The sequence below is a fragment of the Anastrepha obliqua genome, chromosome 6 (genome assembly GCF_027943255.1).
Source record: "Anastrepha obliqua isolate idAnaObli1 chromosome 6, idAnaObli1_1.0, whole genome shotgun sequence".
NCBI lineage: Eukaryota > Metazoa > Arthropoda > Insecta > Diptera > Tephritidae > Anastrepha > Anastrepha obliqua.
This window is the reverse complement of record NC_072897.1, coordinates 477,390-494,260: the sequence shown is the minus strand read 5'-3', so window position 1 is coordinate 494,260 and position 16,871 is coordinate 477,390. Positions and strand designations below refer to the sequence as shown.

At 37.4% G+C, this 16,871-nt stretch overlaps 1 protein-coding gene across 2 annotated transcripts in view; it reads right to left on the bottom strand.

Moving 5' to 3' along the window:
- The window catches only part of LOC129250860 (inactive rhomboid protein 1-like), a 111,157-nt gene extending 100,599 nt beyond the window's left edge, over positions 1–10,558 (bottom strand). Inside the window, exons 1-3 of one of the 2 annotated variants that reach the window (XM_054890465.1) lie at positions 10,497–10,558; positions 5,658–5,912; positions 5,328–5,585 (exon numbers count right to left, since the gene is read on the bottom strand). In XM_054890465.1, the coding sequence (XP_054746440.1) occupies positions 5,328–5,585; positions 5,658–5,912; positions 10,497–10,505 (522 nt within the window). In that variant the 5' untranslated portion in view covers positions 10,506–10,558. The remainder of the gene's footprint in view (positions 1–5,327; positions 5,586–5,657; positions 5,913–10,496) is intronic. The other variant, XM_054890464.1, reaches the window with a different exon arrangement.
- Between the last annotated feature and the right edge of the window lie 6,313 nt (positions 10,559–16,871).

Sequence of the window (16,871 nt, the reverse complement as noted above, 5' to 3'; positions counted from 1 at the left end):
CATGGAATGTGACTTCGAAAAATTTCAAAGACGTAAACAAGGAACAGCAGTTCATGGACATCCTGGCATTTTCCAAACAGATGCAATTGGCAGAATATATACGGTACATCCAAACAATGTTGAGTGTTTTTATTTGAGATTGTTATTAGTTAACGTGAATGGGCCCAAATCATTTCAAGAATTGAGAACAGTCAACGGTCATTTGTGTGAAACATACCGTGAAGCATGTCAACTTTTGCATTTGTTGGAGGATGATGCACATTTGGATTCAACACTTCATGATGCATCTATTTCGGCTCATCCTCAACAAATACGAATGCTGTTTGCCGTTATATTATCAACATGTATGCCATCAAATCCACTTGAATTATGGAACAAATATAAACATAATATTCCAGAAGATATTTTAATTCGTATGCGTCATACGTCATGTTTGCCGTTATATTATCAACATGTGTGCCATCAAATCCACTTGAATTATGGAGCAAATATAAACATAATATTGCTGAAGATATTTTAATTCGTATGCGTTATCATGCAAGAAATCCTGATATGTTGATAACTTTGGAAATGTACAACGAAGCTTTGATAATAATTGAAGATATGTGTCTACGGATTGCAAATAAAACATTAGTACAATTGGGTATGACCGCACCAAATCGTGACGTCCATGATCTGTTTGATCGTGAATTGCAACGTGAGCAGGAATTCAATTCTAATGATTTACGTTTATTTGTACAATCGAATATAACCAAAATGAATATTCAGCAAAAACATGTATATGACACAATCATGCAAGCCATTTCCAATAATGCAGGTGGGTTATATTTCTTGGATGCACCTGGTGGTACAGGCAAAACGTTCGTTATATCACTGATTTTAGCCACTATTCGATCGGAACAGAAAATTGCGTTGGCACTTGCATCTTCGGGAATTGCTGCTACATTATTAGAAGGTGGTCGCACAGCACACTCTGCATTAAAATTGCCATTGAATGTACAGATGATTGAAACTCCAAGTTGCAATATTTCAAGAAATTCTGCTATGGCAAAAGTTCTGCGATTAACGTCAATTATTTTATGGGATGAGTGTACAATGGCGAATAAAAAATTACTAGAAGCATTTAATCAAACAATGCAAGATTTACGTGGTAACCAACAGCTTTTTGGTGGTGCTTTGATATTACTGTCAGGGGATTTTCGACAAACATTGCCTGTCATTCCTCGGTCAACTCCTGCTGATGAAATAAATGCCTGTTTGAAGTCATCAGTTTTTGGAGATATGTACAAAAATTGACACTGAACATTAATATGCGTATTCACCTACAAAATGATCCAGCTGCCCATGAGTTTTCAAAACAATTGTTACAAATTGGTGATGGCAAAATACAAATCGACAGAACCAACGGATTGATTACTGTACCGAACAATTTTTGTACAATTACGAAATCGATAGATGAATTGATTGAATGTGTTTTTCCAAATATTCTTCAGAATTACAGAAATCATGATTGGTTGAGAGAACGCGCCCATTTCAGCACCGAAGAACATTCATATCAATGCCATTTATTTTCAAATTCAAGCAAAACTCCCAGGTGTAGTCACACATATAAATCAATTGACAGTGCTATGAATCAAGATGAGACAATGAATTATCCAACTGAATTTTTAAATTCATTAGAACCGGCTGGTATGCCACCGCATTGCTTGAATCTGAAAGTGGGTTCTTTGATTATATTATTGCGAAATATTAATCCACCAAAACTGTGTAAGGGCACCAGATTGGCAGTGAAAAATTTATTGTCAAATTTGATTGAAGCTACGATCTTAACTGGTAAATCAAAAGGAGAAGTTTGTTTAATACCGCGTATCCCTATGATTCCAACTGATATGCCATTTGAATTCAAACGTTTACAATATCCTGTGCGTTTATCATTTGCGATATCCATCAACAAAGCTCAAGGGCAAACACTTAACGTTTGTGGTGTGAATTTGGAGGAATCATGTTTTTCACATGGCCAACTTTATGTTGCCTGTTCCAGAGTCGGTACCCCCAGCCGTTTGTTTATTTATGCTCAAAATGGAAAAACAAAAAATATTGTTTATCCAAATGTTTTGGATTAAGTTTTAAAATAGCTAGCAAATAATTAAATATATATATTTTTTTTATAAATGAGTTTGTTTTAATATTTCAGTTTATACGTAGCGAAGCACGTACCGGGCCGCATTAAATAAAATCGAAGACTTTTGCCTGATGATTGCAAATAAAACTCTGAGTGAGTTAGGTTGATCGCACCAAATCGTCCGATGCATGATTCATACAATGCAGAGTTAAGACGTGAAAAAGAATATGATCGAAATGATCTGAACACATTTGTAACAACAAACCTACCAAAATTAAACACAGAATAAAGGCAGGCATATGACACAATTATAGACAATGTTGCAAATGAAAGAGGAGGAATATTCTTTTTGATGCACCAGGTGGGACTGGAAAAACGTTTTTGTTGTCGTTAATTTTGGCCACCATTCGATCACAGAATAATATTGCATTGGCTTTGGCATCATCTGGAATAGCGGCAACTTCATTGGACGGCAGTCGCACTGCACATTCTGCATTAAAGTTACCATTAAATATGCAAGTAAATGAAGAACCAACTTGCAACATTTCTAAAAATTCTGGAATGGGAAAGGTTTTACAAACATGTAAAATTATTGTATGGGATGAATGTACGATGGCTCATAAACAATCACTGGATATTTTAAATAGAAAACTGAAAGATTTTCGAAATAACACAAACATATTTGGTGGTGCAAAAACTCACATTAACTACTAATGTTCGTGTGCAGTTACAGAATGATCCAACAGCTGCTGAATTTTCCGAACATTTGTTGCAAATTGGAAATGCACGAAAGCCAATTGATAAGAATACAGGCATGATCACACTTCCAACTAATTTTTGTACCGTAACAGAATCAAGAGTACAATTAGTGCAAACTGTATTCCCAAATATTGCACAAAACTATCGAAATCAAGATTGGCTAAGCGAGAGAGCTATATAGCTGCCAAAAATGTCGATGTCAATGAAATCAATGCCAGTATTTTGACTCAAATTCCAGGTGAAGTTGTCACCTATAAATCAATTGATTCAATCACTAATCCCGACGATGTAGTGAATTATCCAATTGAATTTTTGAATTGACTTAATTTGCCTGGCTTGCCACCACATCGTTTGCAATTGAAAGTCGGCGCAGTGATCATTATGTTGCGAAATATCAATCAGTCGAAACTATGCAATGGGACAAGATTAGCAGGGAACAATGAACAATATAATTGAAGCAACAATTTTGAAAGGCAAATTTAAAGGTAAAGATGTTTTGATTCCAAGCATTCCAATGATTTCAACAGATTTGCCGTTTGATTTTAAGCGACTTCAATTTCCCATTCGCCTTGCTTTTGCCATTACAATCAATAAGTCTCAAGGTCAAACACTTCAATTATGTGGAATTGACCTAACTTATCCATGCTTTGGACATGGGCAACTGTATGTAGGATTTTCTCGAGTATTGAAACCATCGTTACTTTATATTTATACACCGCGTGAAAATAAAACCAAAAATTTTGTGTACCAGAAGGCTTTAGAATAAGTTGTTAGTTTACAATCATTAGAGTAAGTCACTAAAATAAATAAAACATTGTTATTAGAATAAGTCACAAAATAATGGCCGAGCATGAATTAAATGATGAAACAAGAAAAAAACAAAGAACACTTTTCATTTATATTTTTCTTTCACCCAGCGAAGTGGGTGAGGGTCCGCTAGTACATATATATGGGGCATTCTTTCTGAACGTGAGACCCCCTGCCCCCAGAATAGATTTTGACGAAAAGAGGTCTATGAGGGCTTAAAATGTAGGTAATTATGTTTACTTTCGAAAGCAAAGTGGCACTTCTTGAAATTCAAAATGGCGGATCCAATATAGCGGATTCAATATGGCGCAATTTTGCAGTTCGTGCATCAGATTTATGCTATGAACTGATGATAAAAAATGTGATGAATAATCAGTGACCAATAAAAATACATAATTAACTTGGAAATATGTAAAATTAAATCCAATGTAACAATTTTACTTAAAAATAAATAAAGAAAACACGAAATAGCATAAATCTGATGCACGAACTGCAAAATTGCGCCATATTGAATCCGCCATATTGGATCCGCCATTTTGAATTTCAAGAAGTGCCACTTTGCTTTCGAAAGTAAACATAATTACCTACATTTTAAGCCCTCATAGACCTCTTTTCGTCAAAATCTATTCTGGGGGCAGGGGGTCTCACGTTCAGAAAGAATGCCCCATATATATATACATATATACATATATACATATAATTGGCGCGTACACCCTTTTTGGGTGTTTGGCCGAGCTCCTCCTCCTATTTGTGGCGTGCGTCTTGATGTTGTTCCACAAATGGGGAGACCTACAGTTTCAAACCGACTCCGAACGGCAGATATTTTATATGAGGAGCGTTTTCATGGCAGAAATACACTCGGAGGTTTGTCATAGCCTGCCGAGGGGTGACCGCTATTAGAAAAAACGTGTTCTTCTTTTTGGTGTTTCACCGAGATTCGATCCTACGTTCTTTCTGAATTCCGATTGGTAGTCACGCACCAAGCCATTCGGCTATGGCGGCTGCCATAGATCTTATATAATTATCTTTTTTTAACTTTTGATGTTTGTTGTATGCAAACAAAGCAGTCATTGTAATCATGGGGAGTTTCAATTAGTCCGACATTGACAGAAAATTAAGGAAATATACGACCAAAATAATGAAAGATATGCTGAGACAATTTATTAGTGTTACTGATTTATCGAATTTTTTTCAAGAGTGGTCCTTTAACTACGCGAAAACCACTATGATGCACAATTGATTGGACAATATTTCGGGAATGCTGAGATTTAATGGACGTTATGCCAAATGTCATAAAAAAATTTCGTTAAAATTTAAATGTACAAGTTAACTTGTCAACTTTGTCGTTATATCACCGTGCGACATGTATATTTTCGGAAATCCAACAGGCTTGTGCCGACTTCCCCCTAGTTATCTCCGCCGGGATTCTACAATACGTACTCATTCGACATGCTACTAGTTTTTGGTAAAAGTTCTTTTCTACTTTGGAAAGCACCTTTTATGTTGTACACTTGTGCATATACCTGTAAGCAGGCCCCATTAAGCAGCACTGCCAGAATAATTATTCCTTTCCATTAAGCGATATTCGAAGCATAAACTATACTTAAGTAAATACATATACGAGCAATAATATGGAAACCTTTGCTTTTCGTCCGTATTTGGTGATGGTGACAAACGGCACCAATGCGATAGTTAAGAAGATCCCGCAAAATGTACCTGCCAACAGGCCTGCAAAGTTCAATTGCCACGGAAGTGTACCAATTCCGAAAAGGAGTGCTGCTGTGCATATCAATTTGAATAGAGCTATATGAGGTTTGCGCATTTGTTTCCAGTGAGTTAGTATAAGCAGAACAACCAGTGAGGCAACCACCCCAGACAATGATGCGAATGGTCCAACCTATGTAGAACGAAATTAAAATAAGTAAGCCATAGGCTGGTTTTAATAATATGACAGTGCTATTAAGTTTACCTCTGGCTTGTATGGCACTAATACAGCGCTGGTCAAGTTGCCTGCCAAACCGGAACCAATGTATACAATAGCGGTTCGAATTGGCCCGATTAAACGTTCCAGGTCGGCTAGAAAAATGTGTTGAAAAGCGATTGTAATGGCCAGATGAAGTATACCGGCATGCAAACAAAGCGACGTGAATAGACGATAAAATTGGTCAGGTACCTCAACAGAAAGGAACGGGAGCATACCGCACACGTTATTTAAGCAGGATATCTGAAATGATTAATATTATATGTTAATTAATACTAGAGTCGCCGTGTGAAGTAGTCGCTGAGTTTTCGTCTCCATGAATTTTGTAAAATTAATGTTAATTAAAATAGATGAACAAAAATCACGAAAATGTAAACAAATTGTTAAAATAACAGACGTGTGCGAAATTGTGAATAAATTTTAAGATACTTGAAAAACCGGCAATTGTGTTTTTCGGCTTAAAATCGATTTTCTTAATTATATAGGAAAAAATTTTTTAATTGCTCATAACTTAGTCAAAAATGAACCGATTATAATGATTCTGGGTTCAAAATGAGTATTACTTGCACGAGCGACTTCATGTACAAACAATAGCAAAAAAGTAGTTGAAAATTTTTTATTTTGCAAAAACCAAAAAGTTCGAAATTTTTTCGAAATTCAATATTTCAAAAAGTGTATTTTTTTTTAACTTTTTCCAAATCAAGAGGACACCTCGAACTTCAATTGAGCTGAATGCCCAGTTGCTAAAACCTCCGAAAGCGACAGGTGTGACAACATAGTGTCCCCTTGGAGTCTGTTTTTATAGTCTTATTGCCTTACAGCCGTGGTCGCCAACCTTTTCAATGTGTTGAGCTACTTTCAAGATTTTGAAATAAACAGCGAGCTACTTGCACAAGCCAACATAAATTAAATAATACACAGTTATATTCGACAGACAAGACATGTATTTATTTTACTAATATACGTTCTATATATAATAAACTTATGACTTATAGTGCTTATACTTATGCATAACTACATCCATGTTCACACCTATCAATCGTAACAAGATTTTTTGCAGTCATAATGGTAAACCACAAGCGACTTAAAAAAACAACAAAACAGTAATAGTACATTATTATATAAATAAAATATGGGCAGATAAAAAGAGCATATTTAATGAGAAGGTTGACATTCTGACTCATCGATAATTTTTTTAATATTATAATATATTTGCAGTATAATTTGATACAGTCATTCCAATATAGTTATCCAAATGTATATCTGTAAGCCGATTGCGGTATTTATTTTTAATAAATTTCATATTGGAAAAAGAAGATTCACACAAATAAGTTGAACTGAATAACGCTTTCACTTTCAACGCAACACGACATAAAACTGAATACTTATCTTTACTTACTAAAGTCCATATACATTTTGTATTTGAACCTAAAGATTTTAAAGTCAAGTCACTTTGAAAAGCAATCAGTTCCATTTCTGTCACAGCAATGTCTTCGCCAAAGTTGTTCATAACACAAGTTGCAAACTGTTGTATATCAATATCCATGAAGGGTGAAACAACAAATTGCGTCACTAAAGCTATTTGCTGAAATCCTTGAAACGATTTTTGAAGTTTTCCTTCAAGTTAGAAACTATTTCCATATGATATTTACTGTCATAGGGCTCTAATAGATTTTTGGATATCTTTTCGGAAAGAATAGGAAAATGCTTAGTATCGCGGTTTTTTAGGGTTTGTTCCCAAAATTCAAGTTTTTTAATAAATGCATTTATATCAGAAATCATTTCCGCTAATTCTTTATCCCTGCCTTGAAGCTGCAAGTTAAGCTCATTTAATTTCTCTGTAATGTCCACAAGAAAACCAAAATCTCTGAGCCAAGTCGAATTTTCCAGTTCAGGAATCGGTTCATCGCGTTCTTTGAAAAATTGGAGTATAGCAGGCAGGACATCATTGAAACGTTTAAGCACTCGTCCTCTGCTTAACCATCGCACTTCAGAGTGAGGAAGTAGCTCTCCGTATTGACAGTCAATTTCATCAGCCAAGGTTTTAAATAATCTTCTTTGTAACGCTTGAGCTTTAATCTTGTTCACAATTTTCACCACCAGTTTCATAACGTTGTTCAAGTTTAGAAAATTTCCACATAATGCTTGCTGATGTATAATACTGTGGTAACTAAGAAATTGTGGAAAACTTTCATCCTTATGACATAGCGCCACGAGCCCCTTATCACAACCCACCATAGCTGGAGCACCGTCAGTTGTCAGGCCTACCATTTTTGATATTGGAATTTTCTCAGAAGAGATGAGATTTTTTAAATGAGAAAACAGCTCTAGCCCAGTAGTATGTCCTTTGAGTGGAATAAACTTGAAAAGATCTTCTTTAATTGTAAAATCACTAAAAGCCATCCTGACAAATATGGCCATCTGTGAGGTGTCAACTACATCTGTTGATTCATCCAGTTGCAGTGAAAAATAAATACAGTTATCTAAGTCACTTCTTAACTGTAAAAAAATATCATTGCTCATTACTTCTACTCGCCTCATCACTGTATTAGCAGAAAGTTGCATAGATTTTATAGCAGACACTATTTCGTCTTTATTTCTAAAGTTGCCGAATAAAGAATCTGCAGCTTCCAAAAATGCTTGTTTTATGGTTTCCCCCGTCTTCATAAGGTTTTTTCTTTTGTGCAATTATCTGGGAAACACGATAAGATGCTTCAGTTGCAGCCTTATTTTTGTCGATTATTTTCAAAAATATTGACTGTTGTCCAATTAACTGGATTTTTAAATGTTTCAGTTTTTCTTTTCTGGTGGCAGAATTTAACGGGAATGCCTTCTCAAATTCGAATGTACAGTTTTATGATGCCTCTCAATATTTCCTTTTTTAGGAACTGACACAGATGTATTACATAACAAACAAACACTTTTGCCTTTAACTTCTGTGAAGAAGTATTGTTCTTCCCATTCCGAATGGAAATGGTATGTCTTCGCCTTCTTACTACTGCTTGCCATAATGTTTCGAACTCTAACCCAACCGTTGCACGCAGTACGTTGATAATGCCGTTCAGTATTAAACTGAGCGCAATGTCGACGTGCATTGCGTATATATAAAGCCAAAAAATTCTCGAACACGCTAATCGGTTCCAGCCGATCCTAGAACGGAGACGCGACTTCGCGTCGTGTTTGTCGGCGCGAAATCGCTTACCGCAGTGTTGCCACTGTTTATCTATTTATTATGAAAATTTCTGAAATTTGCTAATACTGGTATGATTTTCAGACTATTGGATTTTTTGCAACGTGAGCAGCGCGAGCTACCAGAATTGCCTTTGCGAGCTACCGGTAGCTCGCGATCGACGGGTTGGCGACCACTGCCTTACAGACTCGATGACATCAAGCATAACCTTCGAGTATTGATTGACATCGTAAACTGTGTTTTGATATACTTTTTCCAATGTATTTACGTCGACAAAAAATAATCCTCAAAGTCATTGTAACGACTTTATACTGACAACTTTTCCGCAACAGCTCGCTATTTATTGAAAATTTTTCAGTGAGTAAATAAACGCTTATTTTTGTACACTATTATACAATCATTACTTTTGAAATTTCCTTTACATTAATAGAGCTGTTTTGTTTATTTCAGATAAATTCATTAAAGTTTTCCTGAAATTTAAACAACATTTTTCGGTGAGTTATTTCTCGTAGTTCAGGAACTATTTTATTTTATATAGCGTTGATATTTCTTTTCATTAAATTGTATTAACAAGCACCACTGGTGTACATAATTTGTGAAACATTTCCTGTATGATGTATAGTTCATAAATATGCAGATAAGAAAGTTTTTATGAACAAATGTTCAATTTTTAACGGTTTTTTAAGTGGGTTATGAAAAGAAACATCAAATATTAGCGGTGTATTTATTTTTCGAGAATTAAGAATTTGATTCTATCAGATTTTCTACATTTCGTATTGTTGTTCAATGATTTTGACATCTTTTAACATTAAAAAAAAAACTAAATTATCTAATAGCCAATGTAGTACATCGGATTTTTCTCAATTGACGTAAACGCTTCTATTTCGGATTCACGCTATAATCGATATTGAGATGTCAGCCAACACATATTTTCAAAAACATAGAAAACATGTTTACGAGAAAACAAAAAATCAATTCAAGAAAGTGTTGAGTATGGCGCAAGAATTGCAATCATTGTTCCCGAATACACCTGTCGACCCTGAAGACAAAATTTGCAATTAATGCTTCTCTAAGTTGCAGGACAAAATTGAACAAAATAAAGCAGAAAAACTACAACCGCAACCATCCGAAGACTTGTCACCATCTGTGCTAGCGCAGAACGTTGGCTCGACGTTATTCAGCAGCAACACATCTGACGTATCGTATGTCCCTCAGGCAGACATACAAGACGTAGAGAAATTAAATCCTGAACTCTACATTCATAAATCACCTCTGAAAAAAACGAAGTGGACATTGGGTGTCGTTTAAAGTATGTGGCAAGAAAACACACGGAAATAGCGGAAATACAAAATTCACGGCTTTTATGTAAATTAAAAAAATTGTATGACGAGCAGAAAATGAAAAAAATGATTTCTCGACGTTGCAGGTTCTAGACTGTCAACTTTGTGTGAAACGGTTCGAGAATTTTTGTTCAAATTTCGAAAATTGTTCGTCATACTTGGAAAAGGTTAGACTGTTGTCAGCGTTTATTTGCCAAATTTCTAAGACACTAGTTCTATCGAAACGGCCCCAGGTCACTGATTATATGCTAAGAAAAATAAAGAAAATTGTTGATGACAAAGGGAATTATAAATTACCTTATCCATATTTGGGGCATTCAATTGATGAAAATGCACGAGAAGTAGCGGTTGACTATTATTTGAATGATGATCTTGACTGCTCCACTCAAAGTCCGTATAAAAATGAGACAATTAATTTCTATGAAGATTGTGAAAAAGATGCGAAGGTAAAACGTTACATGTCTCGTACTATAAATGAAGCGTATCAATTGTTCAAGCGCGACAATCCGGACTTTCCGCTATTCCAAATTTGACATTCTCGGACAAAAAATGGGTTGTTCTTTCACCTATGAAGCAAGTTTGTTTGTGCATTTATTGCACTAATTTTGAATAACTATTAGTGGGCCTGAATAATTGCTTACATAGGTATGGTGTCGAAGTTAGTTAAAGACTTGCTTGTCTTTGGAAAAATATAAAAAATTATTTTTATGTATTTTATTTTTTAAGTAGTTCTTAACACTATGTTAATACTGGACTGACTGCTAACATATTTGACAGTCGTATTTATACTTATACCTCATCTTACTGTTTTAAGTACACGACTTGTATATTAGTTCCTTTGTCTTATTCTTCGTAATTGGCACGATAACCGCTTACGCGATTTTGGCCGAGTTTAACAAAGCGCGCCAGTCGTTTCTTTCTCGTGCTAACCGGCGCTAATTGGACACACCAAGTGAAGTGAAGTCCTTCTCCATCTGGTCTTTCTAACGCAGAGGAGACCTTCCTCTTCATCTGCTACCACCAGCTGGTACCGCATCTAACACTTTCAAAGCCGGAACGTTTGCATCCATTCGGACGACATGACCCAGCTAACGTAGCCGCTGTATCTTTATTCGTTGCGCTATGTCTATGTCGTCGTACAGCTCATACAGCTCATCGTTCCATCGTCTGCGATATTCGCCGCTGCCAACGTGCAAAGGTCCAAAAATATTCAGCAAAATCTTTTTCTCAAACTCTCCAAGCGTCGCTTCATCGGATGTTGTCATCGCCCAAGCTTCTGCTCCATACGTTAGGACGGGCATGATGAGAGCCTTGTAGAGTGTTAGTTTTGTTCGTCGAGAGAAGACTTTACTACTCATTTACCTACTTAGTTCAAAGTAGCACTTGTTGGCAAGATAGAGTCTACGTTGGATTTCAAGGCTGACATTGTTATCGGTGTTAATGCTGGTTCCTAAATATACGAAGTCCTTTATAACCTCGAAATTATAACTGTCAACAGTGACGTGGGTGCCGATACGCGAGTGCACCGACTGTTTGTTTGATAACAGGAGGCACTTTGTTTTGTCTTCGCTGACCACCAGACCCATTCGCTTTGCCTCTTTATCCAGTTTGGAGAAGGCAGAACTAACAGCGCGGTTGTTAAGGCCTATGATGTCAATATCATCGGCATACGTCACCAATTGTACGCTCTTATAAAATATTGTGTCTGAGCGATTAAGTTCTGCGGCTCGTACGACGCTGTCCAACGTTAGGTTAAAAAATTCACACGACAGCGAGTCACCCTGTCTGAAACCTCGTTTGGTATCAAACGGTTCGGAGAGGTCCTTTCCAATTCTGACGGCGCTGCTGGTGTTAAGCAACGTCATCTTGCAAAGCCGAGTTAGTTTTGTGGGTATACCAAATTCAGACATCGCGGCATACAGATAACTCCTTTTCGTACTGTCGAATGCTGCTTTGAAATCGACGAAAAGATGGTGTGTGTCGCTTTTCTTTTCGTGGGTCTTTTCCAAGATTTGGCGTATTGCAAATATTTGGTCGATGGTACACTTTCCCTGTCTAAAGCCACACTGATAAGATCCAATCAGTTGGTTGACGGAGGGCTTCAGCCTTTCACCCAATACGCTCCCTAGAACCTCATAGCCGATATTTAGAAGACTAGTCCCGCGGTAGCCGAATGACCGCCGTAGACGAATGGGTTGGTGCGTAACTACCATTCGGAATTCACAGAGAGAACGTGGGTTCAAATCTCGGTGAAACACCAATATTAAGAGAAATATTTTTCTAATAGCGGTCGCCCCTCGGTAGGCAGTGGCAAACCTCCGAGTGTATTTCTGCCATGAAAAAGCTCCTCATAAAAATAATTGAAATTGTAGGTCGCTCTATTTGTGGAACGAGACGCACACCACAAATAAGAGGAGGAGCCAAACACCAAAAATGGTGTACGCGCCAATTATAGATATATATATATAATTCCGCGGTAATTGGCACAGATTGCAGGATCGCCCTTCTTATGGACTGGGCAGAGCACACTTAAATTTCAATCGGCAGACATGCTTTCATCCAACCATATTTTGCATAGAAGCTGATGCATGCACCTTACCAGCTCCTAGCCATGTTTGAACAGCTCGGCCGGCAGTCCGTCGGCGACCGCGGCTTTGTTGTTCTTTAGCCGCGTTATGACTATTCTCGCCCCGTCGTGTTCGGGTGGCGGAACGATCATTTCGTCGACATCGATTGGGGTATCGAACTCTTCACATTCTCTGTGACATGCGCAGATATCACTATTTAACAGTTTCGAGAAGTGTTCCCGTCATAATTTAAGTATGCTCTGGATGTCAGTCACCAGTTCGACGTCTTTGTTGTTACAGGAAAACGCCCCGGTCTTAAAACCTTCTGTAAGCCGCCGAACTTTCTGGTAGAGTTTTCGGGCGTTGTTCCTGTCGGCCAGCATCTCAAGCTCTTCGCATTCACGTATTTCGACCTCTCGTTTCTTCTTTCGGATAATACGTCTCTCTTCCTTTTTTAGCGATCCCACATAGCTCGCGTTGCGCCCGATGGCAGCGTGGCTCTATAGGCGGCATCCTTTCTTTCTGCGGCAGCATGACATTCCTCGTCGTACCAATTGTTTTTTCGGGCTCGCCGGTATCCGATTTCTTCTTCGGCGGCGGTACGTAGGGAACGAGGAATGTTGCTCCATTGCTCGTGCATGCCGGTTTGTTGGGCAGTGGTCTCTGAAAGCAGGAGTGAGAGTCGAGCGGCGAATCTTCTCGCTGTCTGTTGTGATTGCAGCTTTGCGATGTTGAACATTCTTTGCGTAGGTAGATGCCCGTTTCTTACTGCACAGAGGCGTGTGCGCAGTTTGGCTGCAACAAGGCAATGATCCGAGTCGGTGTCTTCTATCTAACACAACATGGTCCATCTGGTTTCGCGTTTTTCGATCAGGAGACAGACAGGTAGCTTGATGTATCTTTTTATTCTGGAATCTGGTGCTGCAGACCACCGTGTTTCGGGCCTCGGTGAAATCGATCAGCCTCTGTCCGTTACTGGATGTTTCGTTGTGCAGGCGGAATTTTTCGACTGTGGAACCAAAAATTTCCTCCTTGCCCACCCTGGCATAGGAACGTGCCAAGCGCTCATAGAAGGAATCTTTGGTCGCATCGTCCTTCTCTTCCGTCGGGGCGTGGGCGCAAATGAGCGATATGTTAAAAAATCTCGTTTTGATGTGGATTATTGCGACACGCTCGTCCACCGGAGTGAACGACAGTACTTGGCGACGAAGTCTCTCTCCCACAACAAATTCAACACCGAATTTGCGCTCCTTTACATGGAAGCTGTAGTAGACGTAGCAAGGTCCTATGTTTTCTTGCCGTGCTGTTGTTTAGAAAAAACATGTTTATCTTTTGTTGTTTTTAAAATACGTGTGTTTATGTTTTGTTATTCTTAACACATGTTTTTTTTTTTTGGTTTTCTTAAAATACGTTTGGATTTGTTCAGCTCTGCATGATTATATGTACTTAGAATTTTCTTTGCTATTTTTATTTATTATTTGTGACTGAAATCAGTCCTTAACTCTCCCCTTTCTAAATTAAATCGTCCCGATTTATACCGTATTAATGTTACTTCCTTGTTCTTGCCTAAATAATTTTTATAGTTATTCACTCTAGTGTAAATATTGTTGCAAAGGGCAATTTCCTTATCGGTGAAAATTTTTACATGCTTATTTCTAAGTGGTGTGAATTTAAATAGTTTACAATGATTATTTATGATAGGATATTTGTAAATAAGATTTTTATTTCTTATTAAATATTTGTTCGTGTGATGTGGGAATTTTTTGTCAATTTCCTCTTTTACGAATTCTACGTCATTTATATTACTTGTATATTGTTTGGTCCGTATGCTAGCTTCAATCCTTGTAGTGAAGGCCAACAGTCCTATGACATTATTCTTTTTCATTAACCTATCGATTTCTGCTCTATACCTATGTGTCTGTCCCTATAGTGTAATTTGCATAATTTCTTCACTAATTTCCCACTTTGTTAACACCTCCACTGTCATCTTGTTCAAATTTATAAACCTAATAAATTGTGATTTTTTAAGAGCTATTGGAAAGTTTTTCAAAAAAACAAACGTAAAATTCAGAAAAATGCATGAAATTTTTATTAAATCGATAGTACAGTCCATATAATGTAATGCTTGAAGATTCTTTCATGCAAATGTTGACCGCGACTGCGCTTCAAATGGTCCATCCGCTCAGTCCAATTTTGGTATACTTTTTCCAATGTTTCGGCCGGTATCTCACATAAAAATGCTTTAGTGTTGTCTTCCAATGCGTTAATTGAAGCAGGCTTGTCTGAATAGACATAAGCTTTAACAAAGCCCGACAAAAAATAATCTAAAAGCGTTATATCGCACGATCTGGGAGGCCAATTGACAGGTCCCGAACGTGAAATAAAATGTTCACCGAACTAGCTTCTCAACAAGTTCATTGTTACGCGTTCTGTGTGACATGTGGCATCATCTTGCTGAAACCACATGTCATGCAAGTCAAGCTCTTGCATTTTGGGCAAACAAAAGTTGGATATCATTTCACGGTAGCGCTCACCATTCACAGTTACGTTACGATTCGCAGCATCTTTGAAGAAGACCGGTCTAATGATACCTCCAGCCCATAAATCACACCAAACTGTGACCTTTTCTGGATACATTGGTAGCTCTTGCAATTTTTTTGGCTGATCTTTACTCCAAAATCGACAATTCTGCTTATTTACGTACCCATTGATCCAAAAATGAGCTTCGTCGCTGAACACAATTTTTCGATAAAAAAGTGGATCTTCGGCCAACTTTACAAAAGCCCATTCACCAAAAATTCTGCTTTGCGGTAGGTCTTTCGGCTTTAATTTTTGCACCAACTTCACACCAAAACCCTTTCGCCAAATTTTCCACGTTTTTTTTAATTGATGGTCATTATTAACACTGGCCGATACAGCTGCGATATTTTCTTCAGTTTGCACTCTATGTAAGCGTGTTGGTGGATTGATGTCCAATAATGTAAATTTGGTTCTAAATTTGGTCAGAATAGCTCGAATAGCCGTTTTAGTGGGTCGATTAAACTGACCATAAAATGGAAGAAGCGCGCGATAAACTTTCTTAACAGAACATGCATTTTTATAATAAAATTCAATGATTTGCAACCGTTGTTGGTTTGTAAGACGATTTATGGGTTGCACCTGTATATACTAAAACATTATAATTTACTTTCTTATCATTCATTACTATACTGGGCAACCCGTTTATTAGTTTTAAATACTTAATTACTAAATGATTTTGTGTACCTGTCGCTACAATTGTGCTAGAGTTGTCTTCTTTAAATGTTAAGTTGTTGTTCCGCATGAGTTTTGGTTGTTGGTATTGATTGGAGGACTGGCCACTGTTACCTCTCGGTTTTTTCCAATTTTCAGTGTTTCTATTCACGTCGTAGTAGTTGTTTTTTTTTGGCGTTGAGGTTGCGTTAAAAAATACCTTCGCACCATATAGTAACCGTCGCTACTACGTGTGTGGTGATTCCACTAAAAATATCCCTCCTCTTCTCTTAGATTTTTCCCTGCGCCACGGGACTGCTTCCGCGTTGCTTCGAGGTAGAGGGCCAAGACGGCGTCCTAAGAAAGACATTGGCTTTCTCACCCTGCGTCCAGGGTCGCCTGTTTTGAGAAACCTACGCTCAGTGTTCTTCAGCATAACTGTCCATTTCGCACTTCTTTTTAACACACTTTTAGTAGGACGGGTTGTATGTATGTATGTATGTAACGGAATCTTTGAGCTTAATTTTCACTGGCTTCAAAAAATCTCATCGACTTGAAATTTTGCATACCTATCAAAGACCGATGACAATGCAATAATCTGATAAAAGTTTTCCATTATCCTTATTAGGATTGCCAGGATTAATATTTTCTTTTTTTACTGTGGGCAAAAAGTAAGGTGAATTTGGTTGTAAAATGAAAAATCTTTATTTATTCTTGTAAATCAGTTTCTCAGGCTCCCTCCACGAAATAAGTTCTTCATCCCGATTACTTCTTTATCACGGCCGATAACTGCATAGCTTTAGACTCACAGTTGATAAGAAAGGAATTAAATATAACACGAATATATCGAATCATTAATTCACTGACTGCAATG